The 13,326-nt window shown below is 31.6% G+C and overlaps 1 protein-coding gene across 7 annotated transcripts in view; it reads right to left on the bottom strand.

Annotated features, from left to right (window-relative positions):
* GckIII (Germinal centre kinase III) overlaps window positions 1-13,326 on the bottom strand; it is a 142,952-nt gene that overhangs the window by 7,957 nt on the left and 121,669 nt on the right. For all 7 annotated transcript variants that reach the window (XM_014426560.3, XM_014426561.3, XM_067053293.1 and 4 more), the window contains 5 exons: window positions 5,215-5,439; window positions 3,700-3,865; window positions 1,672-1,829; window positions 1,400-1,585; window positions 437-582 (listed from right to left, as the gene is read on the bottom strand). In XM_014426560.3, coding sequence (XP_014282046.1) covers window positions 437-582; window positions 1,400-1,585; window positions 1,672-1,829; window positions 3,700-3,865; window positions 5,215-5,439 — 881 coding nt within the window. The remainder of the gene's footprint in view (window positions 1-436; window positions 583-1,399; window positions 1,586-1,671; window positions 1,830-3,699; window positions 3,866-5,214; window positions 5,440-13,326) is intronic.

The raw sequence follows: 13,326 nt of genomic DNA on the forward strand, positions 1-13,326 counted from the left end.
GTTGTTCTTTGCTGACCGCACCCCCCGACAAACTTCTTCAAGCAATAATAATTTTGGAGCAACAGTTAAAGCCAGAGTAGTGATCAGTACCAAACTAGAAACCCAATGAGATTCAAGTTTCTAATTTACGAAAAATGGGTGAACAAGAGACCACAGGTCATCCACAGCTAATAGAAAATAAAATAAATTGCCATATTTAATAGAGGATTGATTAGAACCTGAGTTGGGAGAGAGGAGGAAGTATTATTATTACAGCACAGGAATAATTAAATAAGTATTGACAATTTATAGCACCCAATAATTATAATTATTACATTGCAGAATTGCAAATAAAGGAGGAAATTCCAATTTAAATAAAATTTGATTTGTGGCAGTTAACTAATAGTTAATAGACAGTATTCAGCTAACAATTAGGAAATAGTACCAAGTTACTCACTGATCGGAATTATCTGATTCTGTTTCACTCTCATCATTTCGTTGAGCTTTCCATTTCTTATACCTATCGATCAGATCAATTAAGTAAGAGTTCTTCTTAGCTTTCCTGATGAATGGAAACTTCAAAAGTTCCTTTGCAGTAGGTCTCTACAAGAAACATTAATAAAAGTTGAATGATTAAATAACTTTAAACAATCATAATTACAAGGTAACATTAATGTACATTAGTGATTAAAGACATAAAAGGATGAAATTGGCATAAATACAATTTTTTTAAATTGATTTATTTTTATGAATGGTTTGGTTTCACATACTTGTCTTTTAACATAACAACCAAAAATTCCTGGTTAATTGTATGATCTCAGTTCATTTCGACATATTGTATTTAAAAACTTAAATAAAATAGAATTTATCATTTTCTAAAAACTTTAAATTTGCAATATAACACCATCATCTGGTCATGTCTTCAATTTATAATAAATAATTAATTTAATATGAATATTCAGTGATTTTTTTTTTTCATATCCTTGTTAATCTAAAATTCATAACAAAGATGTAAAGTCTAAAACAAAGTCTAGGTAGTTCCCGAATATTTTAAAATAGATGAAGTAAATTCATATGGATAAGATACTAGGAGCTATGTTAGAGCTGAGATATTTGAGAAAAAAAAAGTTTTGTCATACAAGTCAACCCTAAGGACAGAGGAGTACTCCAAAACATTGGTTAATATTTTGACTTTTAAATGAAAGAGGATAGGAACAGTAAAACATCACTAAATATTTATATTAGATAAGTGGAACCTTCCCGGTGAAGAAGTTTGGTATATAATAGAATAATTAATTTAATTTCTTTTGTTTCTTTATAGCTCATCAACCTATGATCAGGTTAGTTTTTATATTTCTATGATCAATTACGTTTAACAACCATTAAAATACAGTCTATAAAACTTTAGAAAGATCCGTACATTTTCTGGATCCTTATTAAGGCAGGACTCCACAAACTCCTTGAATTGTTTGGTGTAATTTCCAGTTAACTGAGGTGGATTGTTCTTCGGAATAAGAAATAGCACTCTCATTGGATGAAGTTCTGAGTTCGGAGGTTCTCCTTTGGCAAGTTCAATCGCAGTTATACCAAGAGACCAAATGTCGGCCTAAAAACAGAAATAAATGTGTAAAATTGTAAAACACAAGGCATCATTTTAGAAACATAAATATTAGTTGTTTTTTTTATACAAACCTTTGAATCATATGCAGACTGCTTAATAACTTCTGGAGCCATCCAAAAGGGAGTGCCAACAAATGTATTCCGTTTGCTAGTAGTATTTGTCAATTGGCCAGCAACACCAAAGTCAGCGAGTTTGACATCTCCCATCTCACTCAGTAGCACATTTGCAGCTAAAAAAAGTTACTTGTATTATACAGGATGCTAAGTGGTATTATTTTTTTTAGAAAAAAATCTCTCATGATCAAGGTTATAAAATCTTTTGATATGATTTGAAGTAAATAATTAAAACTTCTAAAACAATTATTTTGAAAAAGATAAAAATAATTTCAATAGAAAAAAAATGAAAGTCACATTTTAAAGAACATGATACTAAAATTTACAGGTAAAACTCTGACCAGATAAATGTTTAGATCTACTATTCTTTGATGGATGAGTATAAATATATATATTTTGAAACTCAGTTTCAATTAACATAATAAGGAAAAACTACCAATGTGTAATTTTTCCAAGAAAAATTTCCATATCACATTTAGCAAATATTTTGTAAGCGTAGTTATAACTTATAAAGATGAAAACATATGTAAAATAGAGTATTTTTACACCACGATGATCTGTAGTAAAACTTGTTTATCTGCAGCAACTTATAAAGACTGAAATGCAGTCTGCTTTCTTGAATTAAAACCAGTACAACCATTTAGATAATATTCAAACTCATTGAAGTGTTTTAAATAAGCACATCTGACATTAACTGCTTTTTTAATTATTTCTTGTTCTATCATAATAATATATGACTTATGACAGACATTAAAATTGAAAACCTTTTAGAAATCTATGTGAATTGGCCAACAAATTACTGGTTTAATTTGCATTCACAATTTACAGTGTTTACACCGGGGCCTGCTCCTGAATTACTCCAGGTACCCTGAATGTAAGCTGAAATTTTTTAAAATTACTGTGGAAAGTTCAGGCTGAAATTAAGAGAAATGTTATATTTACAGGTTAACGTGCTCGAATTTTTATTTAATTAATCATTTGTTAATCCCTAGAGGGATGACCTGTATTAGTGTTACTTGAATAATTAACTATTTAATAATACAATGTAAGAAAAACTCTTGGGGTCTCATGTGAAATTATTGATATTGCTTATCTGGGTAACGTCTTCACTGCCACAGTCATGTCCTGTGTCTTAGTCGCTTCACTTGTCCTGGTACTGCTATGCTAGATATAGACTGCTAGTAGGCGAAAATGGCGAATACCATGAGCTTCGCTTGGTGTCCATGAAAGGGTAACTCCTTCAGAGGCTGGCGAGCTAGTCTTTGGCTCAGCCCTGGAGGTAAGAGCAAGTCTGGTTCTCGCTTGTATTCCATGGCAGATGATTTAAGGCAGCATTGCAGTCGCAGCATCTTTGGGGGTCTTCTGGCTTATGCAGGCGGGGCATCAAAAAATGAGACACCCTGACCCCGGCTTAATACAAAATCAAAAAGTACTGGAAAATTGGATTATGTAAATCTGACATACAGTCTTCAATAATTTCCTTAGCAGGTGTGCATATCCTTCACCTTGATTAATTAGAATTGTCATAAATACAACATATTGAAATGCAGTCTGCTTTCTTGAATTAAAACCAGTACAAATGTTTTGTGTTGGTTAGGCATTTTTTTCTTTATTCTTGAATATTTTCTAAACCGTATTTCAGAAATTCTTTACAATGTAAATCAGTACTTAACATGCAAGTAATTAATAACAATAATGTAGACATTTATGTATACAAATCCTGCATACTGATATTTAACAATGAAATAGACACTAACAAAAATATATACGTGGTCCTTAATAGAATGAGATTTATTAATGCATTATTCAAAGCTGGAAATTGTAGTTTTTATCAACAATATTAATTTAGAAATATAAGATATTAAAACTATAAATAAAAAATTAAATAAAGTAACTACTAAGGTAACAATAACAGGTGTTCAGAAAATTAGTTAGTCTCCTCATGCAGTTAAAAATCTCAATGGTAGCTAAATGATGAATATTTACCCTTAATATCTCGATGTAGTTTTCGTTCAGAGTGGAGGTAATCGAGACCTTTCAAAACTTCTCTAAGTATGACTGCAATATGCATCTCTTCAAAGTTGCCAGCTTTCATTAAATCTAGGGCAGATCCTCCACCCAAGTACTCCATAATGATCCATAGCTTTGACCCCTATAACCAAAAACAATTTATTCGAGATATCAAATTTTATGATCCTTAGATCAGACAGAGCTTGTTTCATGGAAATAAATTAAATAGATAAATATTTTATGTAATTTCATAATACTACCTGGATTGTTCAGACCAAAATAATTTTGTGGTTCAATATTTTCATAAAGAGATAAAATTCCACAAAAACAATGGAACCAAAACCAAAAACTTTGATGAACTTATTTCATATATATTTACTGTGAGTTGTCTTTAGTTTGCTGACAGTCCTCGCAAGTGTGGAGGGAGATAATATCATGAATATCTTGGGCAATATGGTTTCCATATATAAAGCAGTAACTCATTTTCATATGCCATATACATGTCTAACTTTGCTTGAACCGTATTAAAATTTATGACATAGCGATCTAAACATAAACCTCAGATAGGATACAGGAAATGCACAAGTGAATAACTGACAATTTAAACCTTTAACAAATACTGTTTGAATGTCCGATAGTTATAATTTCATTAGAAAATAACTCATCGATTGTTAGAAATAATCAGTTGAACACCAATAGTTTTTTTTACAAAATGTATACAAGTAATAATCATATTAATGAGTTGTCAGAATAAGGATTGTATGAAGCATGCCCTCAACCAAATTGCCGGACACACTTCATTTTTGGTTTGCCGGTTGGGTGAAGTGGACTGTATAAATGAAAGATGAACACGATTAAAGGAAAAAATAAAATTCTATTGTTTAAGTTACAAAGGGTGTAGTGGGTAGCCGAAAGAAAACATTTATGCTTAGATGGTTAGTAAATTTTGAATGCTGGGCTATGGAATTGTAGATAATGAGGTGGTTGATGATGATTACCATGTGGTGGTGAATGTTAATGATTGCCATGTGGACTTACTTCTTCTTTCCTCCCTCTGCATCTCTAAGTCTCTCTCCCCTCTACTTCTGAGAACAACTCCAAGAGTTCTACACACCCATGGTAGATTTCTGATCTGAGAGACAAAGAAATAATGAACTGCTTCTCCCAGAAGACAAGATGGCTCTCTCCTACTTTTTTGGGATGCTTCTCTTCACAGAGAGTACTGGAGGAGGTGAGATTCGGCTGTTGGCCACCTGGGGCGCCACTATATCCTGTAGGCCATTATGCCATGATGTTTGTTGGTGCCCCCTTCAATTCAACCTTTCGGTTGCCGTAGGTTAACCGGAACAGAGATGTTTTCAAGGATAGTGTATTTTTTCATTGAATTTTATAATTTTGGTTCTTAAAGGGATTTACTATTTTATTAGTTATTGATAAAAAAACAGAGAGGCATCTGAACACTTTATTATAAATAGATTATGGTTAGCTAACCTTAAGGTATGAACCGAAGTACTTGGTGACATGAGGAGAATCACATTGGGAGAGAACCATGATCTCCTGTTGGATGTCTTCGATCTCATCCTCGGCCTCATCTAGGTCTATGATCTTGATGGCAACTACCTCTTGAGTCCTATTATCTACTCCTTTGAACACTTCACCAAATGATCCCTTTCCGATCTTCTCTTGTTTTGTAAAGATCAGCTCGGGATCGACCTTCTGCAAAGAAAAAAAATAATAATAATAATAAATTAAAATAAAAACAACAATTAAACTGAAGTTAAATATTAATTTTTTTTAACAATAGATCAGTAAACATTATAAAAACTATTTTAAGATGAATGAGAGATAGTCACTTAAATTTGATTCCAACTGTAGTGACAAGTAAATGTTATAATAACTGTAATTTTGCACAATTCCTCGTCAGAGAAGAGAAAATTCTGCGATGAAAATAAATGTTTTCTTCATTATTGCAAGGAAATTTAAACGAACAATAAATACATAACCAAATAAATAAATTCCCTAAAAAATGAAAACCAGAAAAATAAATGAAATATCAATATAAAACTTCCATTTATATTGACTTTTTTTTCATTTGAAAGATCTCTATCTATAAGGGCACTTCACGAGAAAATATTAGTATTGGTTTAACATTAAAAAAATATGAATGAAAATAATAACAATTTGAAAAACCTACATGACTAATGATTATCCTTTTTAATTTGTACTAACGAAAATCTCCAAGGCTTAAAAATTTAATCTTAAGCTTAAAAATTCAGATTATTTTTTTTCAGTGTAAATTAAAAAAAAAATTGTATTTAATATATTTATTGAAATTTACAGCTGTACATCATAATGTATTCAGTAAATTTGACCTCAGTTATAATGGGGTGATACAGGTGTGTAGATAACTACCAGCACTCAAAGTTAAAAAATTTAAGTTCTACTTTTGTATCCAAAACCTTTCTTCAAGCCTCTCTCTGACTGTTTTCCAACCTCATTTGAAACTAGTGATGCAAAACTTTGTTTCTTTTAGAATGTGAGCTTTTGCAAAGAATGAATTAAAAACTAGTTCTTTGGAAACATTGTTTATAAGCCAAGAAATATAATTTTATTAATTAATGAGAATACATCAAATCCATTTCTGTTGAACTATGAAAATTTGACAAAATTAAATACAGAGAAGAGATATACTTCTGTTGTATGCATTATATGCAAGACTGCAAAGTAGTTTGAAAATTTAGGAGTTTTTAAGAAACAATTGCCCCATTAAAAAAAAAAAAAATACGAAATCTAGTTTTAGTTTTGGATACAAGCAAACTTAAAAGTAATAAATGAAGGTTTTGTATATCATTCAATGTATACAATAATATGATGTATAAATAAAGTGAACTTTTTTTTTTTTATTTACTTGTGTTATCACATCTACAAAAGGAATTTCAGAAATACTTCAACCCACAGCACCAGCAAAATAGGTAGGTAAACAATTTTTTTTTTTACAACTTAATTATGAAGATGACTATAAACTATAGTCACTTTCCAGAGCTACTTTATTGTTTGCAGAGTGGTATTAAAGTGAAAAATATTGGGGACAAGTGATTAGAGTGTTTCTGGAATAAATGGGGTTGTTAATGGGCACCTCAGCTGAAAGTTCAAGGAGTTTCTCTACAGTGATCTGGAAAATCTTAAGTATCTGTCAACATCATGAAGTAATGTGATTTTAATGACGTTGTTTTCTTGGCACCATACCACAAATTTGTTTTGTTTTAGTGAAATTACGCTAAAATGCATACATATTTCTTTGAGGATGTAGTTTTAAGTTAATTTGTAAGAGGCTTGATGAATTACAAAAGCAAAATTAATCTCGATCATTTAATGATAACAAAATAATCCTTTTGATTATAGTTTTCTTATTTATACACTTTACAAAACATTCCTATGTTTCACAGATTTGTACCATTCTCAGAGAATTTTGTAACTAATATGTGTATTTTTTCATTGATTATATTACTTTTTTTTACCATTTTTTCATTCTTAATTATTATAATTAGCATCCATAAGGTCTTACTTCTTTCAAACCATCATAGTGTCATCACTAAATTTATGACATTTTTTTACTAAGCAGGGTAAGATAAAACAAAAATAAACAATTTCATGAAACTTAACTATTGCAAAAATAACTATTAAAACCTTAAAGATCGTTAACATACTTTAACTAAACGATGTGTCTGAAGAATTTGTTTAATAAATATATTAATATACATATCGCTAATGAATTAAGAATTACATATCATTTTAATTTTTACGAACTATGTGAGTTTAATTAAAAGTGGAATTTGTCAAATAAGAGACTGTTGGCTTAGAATCGAGTAATTTTAGTTTATCTTTCATGCAGCTCCCAATTAAACCACAACTGAAACCTTTTTCTTCCATTTTTTTTAAGTAAGACCAGCTTTTACTAAAACAATGTAATGTTCATTAGTAATTACAACAAAAATTCAAGCATCAAGAAAATAAAAAAGATTAAAAACCGAAGAACAGCATACAAATAAAAATCTCTCCTAGCACTTCTCGGCAAAACGCTATGAAACGTGCTCAGTTTCATCATTCCTCGACGAAGGACCAGTAATCAGAGAGTAATTATTATTATTGATACATATTAATTAAAGATCAATTTAACTCTTGTGGCTAGTGCCAGAAGTTGGTGTGCCTTAACTATTCCAATATCATCAAAATAATTGGTATCTATAAGAATAAACCAATATAAGGAATAAAATTAAACCAGATTTAATTTGTTCCAGAAATAATAAGTAGTCGATAGAGGAATTGTGTTCGTAATAGTATAGTTAAGGACCTGGAGTATGTTAGGTTGGGTTCCATCCAAGATTAAATTCATGTCACAGCAACTGGCCACATTGTTTTTCATTTATTCATTCACTTAAGCTGGTAAAGTGTAGTAGTTTATTGGCGACATTAGATTATCACACCAGGAATATTACAAGGCATTCATCCACTCCTCCCTTTCTCTGTAGGTTTTCTTGCACCTGTAAAATACTGTAGAGAAAGCCTGATACGGGCGATGATCCATAGACATTTCTTCATTAAATAAATCGAAGGTGTTAGAATGAAAGCAGCTCTACACCCGACTTTCTATTACGTGCTGTATCCATTCCAATCTCTTGCATGTCGGTAGTTCCTGATAGTGACAAACAGTGAAACCTCTCTTAACGGACACCTCTCTATTACGAAACCTCCTCTTAACGGATAAGTTCAGCTAAGGTCCCGGCCTAAAAGGTAGAAATTTAATGCATTTGAACCCCTTAATTACGAAACCCCTCCATTCCAGAAGGGGATACTAGTTTTATACTCCATAAGAGATTTCACTCTTCTATGACGGGACACAATTCATAAAATATGAATGTACAAATTCCACAAAATTTTACAAATGGAAGCATTGACGGCACTGAGAAACAATTAATTATTGTTTTTTCAGTACTCAATGTATGCAAAAAATAAATAAATAAATAATTAAAATCAATCCTTAAAATTTGAGATTTTAAAATATGGACACAATTACAAAAATGAATAAAAACATTCGTAAGCCACCCACGGATTTTCTCCGAGACTACGGAATCAATTTTCTATTTATCTGGCACCATAACCACAGGTTACCCCAAGATAGTTCTGGAAATTCGAGATATGTACTCTAATTTTTTAATCTGCATGCTACCAATATATGAGCTCTACAGAGCGATTGTCGAGATGAAATGCCCTACGAACGATGCGTTTATTTTAATTTTTTTAAATAGTATAAAAACGTATTATTATTTTTTCAGACTTACGAGATCTCACAACTTAATATAGATTTTGTGTTCCTTTTATATTAAACCCTCCTTATCGAAAATTTTTTATAACAGATAAAAATCAATTTCCCCACAGGTGTCCGTTATATTGAAGTTTCGCTACATTTAAAAAATCGAGGGATTATTTTTATCTATGCTCTAGATATAAATGCTATACGTTAGTCTGAATTTGATGTTTTTTAATTAGTCTTTAGGTTTTTTAACTTCATGCCTCGATCCATTAGGACCAGAGTAGAAATAGTGAACGTCAATATATCTGGAAGGTAATAATTAATAAAACTTCAGACTTGTGGAAGCGAGTAGTAATTCGAGAATCCAGTAACACGAATGAATTGGACAAGTGAATTAACTTTCTATTCAAGATGTGGCCTGATGATACGCTATCTTACTTCACTAGTTTATACGTACAAGATGTTTTTTTTAGCTGGTATTAAAATTCAATACTAAAATGATCATTATAATTAAATAATTGGCTTGGTTTAGTGATATTCGTAATAAGGTTTTAACTTCAATGTTTAAAATTTTAATAGTAAAAAAAAAAAAAGACGTTAAACAATAGAATATTATAATAATAAATTATACTAAAATAGTATTGTATATATATATATATTTTTTATTTTTATTTTATATGCAATAAACAATTGACTGGGCAGCAAGTGATAAAATCAAGGTGACTGCCCTGCTATCAAATCATCCGCAAAGAGTGAGATAATCTTTTACGTATTATTTATTCATGGTGCAGTCACCATTGTTTAGATTGTCAGATTTTTTTTTAACTGGTATTACAACAATAATGTCACGGACGAATGTTTTAACACTATTGTGATATAAATTTACGACTAGATAACAAATAAATATACTGAAGAAAAATACTAAACACCTACAATAATAATAAAAATAACCTAATACTCTGCTTTGATAATGATACAAATTAAAAAAAAAAAAAGGTTTTTATATTATTTTTATTTTTAACGGAGTCCAAAGGTACCCCAATCTATTGAAGTTCCTATATTCAAAAGGAATACATCTAGTCCAATCAAAGTAAAAAAAGACAAATACATTTTTAAAAATATTGTGCCGCTATCAAAGTGAAAAAGTGATATATTAGCAAAGAAACTCTCTAAACAATGCCTTACTTATCTCATAAGGCCTTCCACTGATTTCGAAATTCTCGCAACATGTATTTGTTTGCCTTTCTGATTTTGAACATTAGATAGAAAATTGATTCTCCTGAAGAAAGTGAAATGGAAAAAAATAAGATGTATGCAATTTTCAAAATTATATGATTTAGATATAAAAAAATTGAATGTTAACCAGATATCGTACATATTAAAATACAATCATATCGATCCCTCTCCCGGCCCTTAGGAGCGATGGATTTTGACAAATGAGGCATCAAAAGAATTTTATTTAAATTCTCTACTGGATCTTTAATAAAACTAATTCAAATAAGTGAGAGGTTTCAAAACTCTGACAGAGATAAGTCGGCGAATCGAGACGGTTCAAACTGGGTTATGAATTTTAACCCGGATATCGAAATTCAAATACGTTTCGCAGAAACGTACTAAGTAAGGCTCTGTTAAAGCCCAAAAATTAACCAGCTTTGAGAAACCAAACGAATAAGGTACGGGTACGGGTCAAACATCATTCGAAGGTTAACTTCCACAGCGACATAGCAACCCATGGGATCACGTGTTTATCACTTATCACATGTTTTGTTCTTTTCCATGATCAGGGGTCTTTTTCGTTGTAGCTTGGCAATCACTTATTGAATGAAATGCTTATCATTATCTTCATTGACTAACTTATTATAGGGCCACCCATAGCTCAGTGGTTAAGACAGTCTTACCAAATTGATGTCTATTGGCGGTGCCGGTTCGAATCCGGCCTGGGACGTTGACTTTTTTCATTGAGTGGCGGTCCCACAAAATGAAGAACTTTGACCCCCAACCAAACCATGGTTAGGCAGTATAGGACTCCAATTGGAGTCTTGGCCGAAAAAAAAAACATATTATAGTATCGTCACCAATAAATATTGATAAAATTAATTTGCACGAATTCCCTTGAAAATTGTACCCGACGTGCCACAAATAGGGTCAATGTAGTGTTTAGCTATTTATTTTAATCTCACCGATGACTGAACTATAAAACTGGAGTTTGTTTTATTTATAGGGTTAACAGATTATTTATCTAAAATCAATAAACAGACTTTTTTTTTTTAATCAAACGATAAAAAATTATAGTGAATGGAAAAAAACATTGAAGCGCCAGAAACACGAGTTGTCTTATCTCTGGTCAGAGTCCATTTTTAGAGCCACCTCAGAGGAATATCTGGAATTGATAAGAAGTATAACAACGCGGGGATAAATCTTTTTCGGTAAGTTCTCAAATAAACGGGAGAAAGATGTTATTGGAAAAATGATAATTTTATTCCAACATTAGTAAAGAGTTGGATGATTCCTCAGGGGTTCCAGACCCTGAATAATAATTGAAAAAAAAATAATCAAAAGAGAAAAGCGTGGGAAGCACAAGGTCGTATTTTACCTCACATTTTTGTCAAAACAGATCAAAAGGGAATTGTTTGTTTACTTAGTGCTTGAAAACTGCGAAAACGCGGGGGGAAGGAATGATTTGACAAAATTTTGACTACAATTCACCCTTACTTTTAACGTTCTTTTCGCCAAATATTATATATATATATATATATATATCAAGCGCAGCGCTGTTGATGCGTGTATTTTTTACCCTATGGCATATTTATTTTGTGGCCCGGGACAGTATTTGTGGCCCAGGATGAATATACTATCTATCTTGCTAGATGAATTTATTTTATGAGGCCCATTGCGGATTTGTTTTATTTTGAGTTATTTTTTAAGCCAGTGATGGATATAATTTTGGAGCATTGAGGGAATCTGTTTTCCTTAAAACAAAGAGCTCTAGCTCGGGGCGGATTATCTTAGGCGCTAGGGCCTGATGAGAATTTTATATTCTTACGTAAATTTGTTTTGGGATCAGGGGCAGATACAAATTTAAGTTCTAGGGAAATATATAAGAGCAGTTCACTTTTTATGACATTTAACGAGACTATTAGTCCTTTGACATTACTTATAAGTACTATTAACTCGGCAAAATATTACTGACAAAACTGTAACTATCAAACAGTTACACCATGGTAGTGGTTGCGACGTTTGCTGTAATGACTGAAACTATACGATAGTTCACTATCAAGGCGTAAACATGTGAGAGTTAACGTGACAATCATACAGTTGCAGATTTTTCAAGAGCGTGCAAAGAGGTTATTATTTGTCGGGTACGATGGGTCGGACGCTGAGGGGACAATTTTGGTCGGGAGAATCGGCAGTACTGATCAAACGTCACCGAAACCACTACAGGTTATGAGATGGACATAGAGCACACCCACACTCCTCCGATAACTTTCGTTCCAGTGCAAAAATATATTATGTTTGAGCCAAATAAAATAAAACAAAAGGAGACAAAATAGTATTTCGATTAAAATGGAGTACTCATTTAAAAAAAACAAACTACAATACACACAGCAGCCTAATGCAAGAAATTAGATAGAGTGAATGAATTCATAACATTTAAAACAAAACCATTCCCAACGGAGTAGCACTCCCACAACTTTCTCTCTTTATAATAAAACAATTTACTGTCGCATACTAATATTTCTCATCAGGAAAAAGAAAGCAAGGAAGGGTAATAATGATTTTGCATCGTCATTGGTTTGTTACATACTTAAAGACTAATAATAAATTTGTTTGTTTATTGAGTATAACGTCCGTAGGTACCCCGATCAGACCAGAGGACGGGTTTGACATCATAGAGTTACCAGAGAAGTTGAGATCAGTACTGGTAATCTCTCAAAAAATGTATGACAAAACATACCAGGTTGGACTCGAACGCGTTAAGGAGGTTTCGTCTCTTCTAAATATATTGGATTCAACGTTTCTTGAAGAGAAATGTTTGCAATAAAACCATCAATTACATCAATAATTAATCCATTCAATATAACAATTAGCGTTATTATTAGGAAATCTTAGAGTGATGAAAGTCCACAGTGAGAACAAATTGTGTGCTTAAGCAAATTCAGTTGAGAGGGGACTGAATGGTATCGATGAAAGGTAGTCGAAATATACTCAAATCAAACCCATCGGTCAAATAAATCATGAATACTACTTACTTAGTTATGCATTTATTGATTCTGAAATAATCAATTCCATAA

Source organism: Halyomorpha halys, unplaced genomic scaffold, assembly GCF_000696795.3.
Source record: "Halyomorpha halys isolate HHAL.00 unplaced genomic scaffold, Hhal_1.1 Scaffold584.1, whole genome shotgun sequence".
Lineage (NCBI taxonomy): Eukaryota > Metazoa > Arthropoda > Insecta > Hemiptera > Pentatomidae > Halyomorpha > Halyomorpha halys.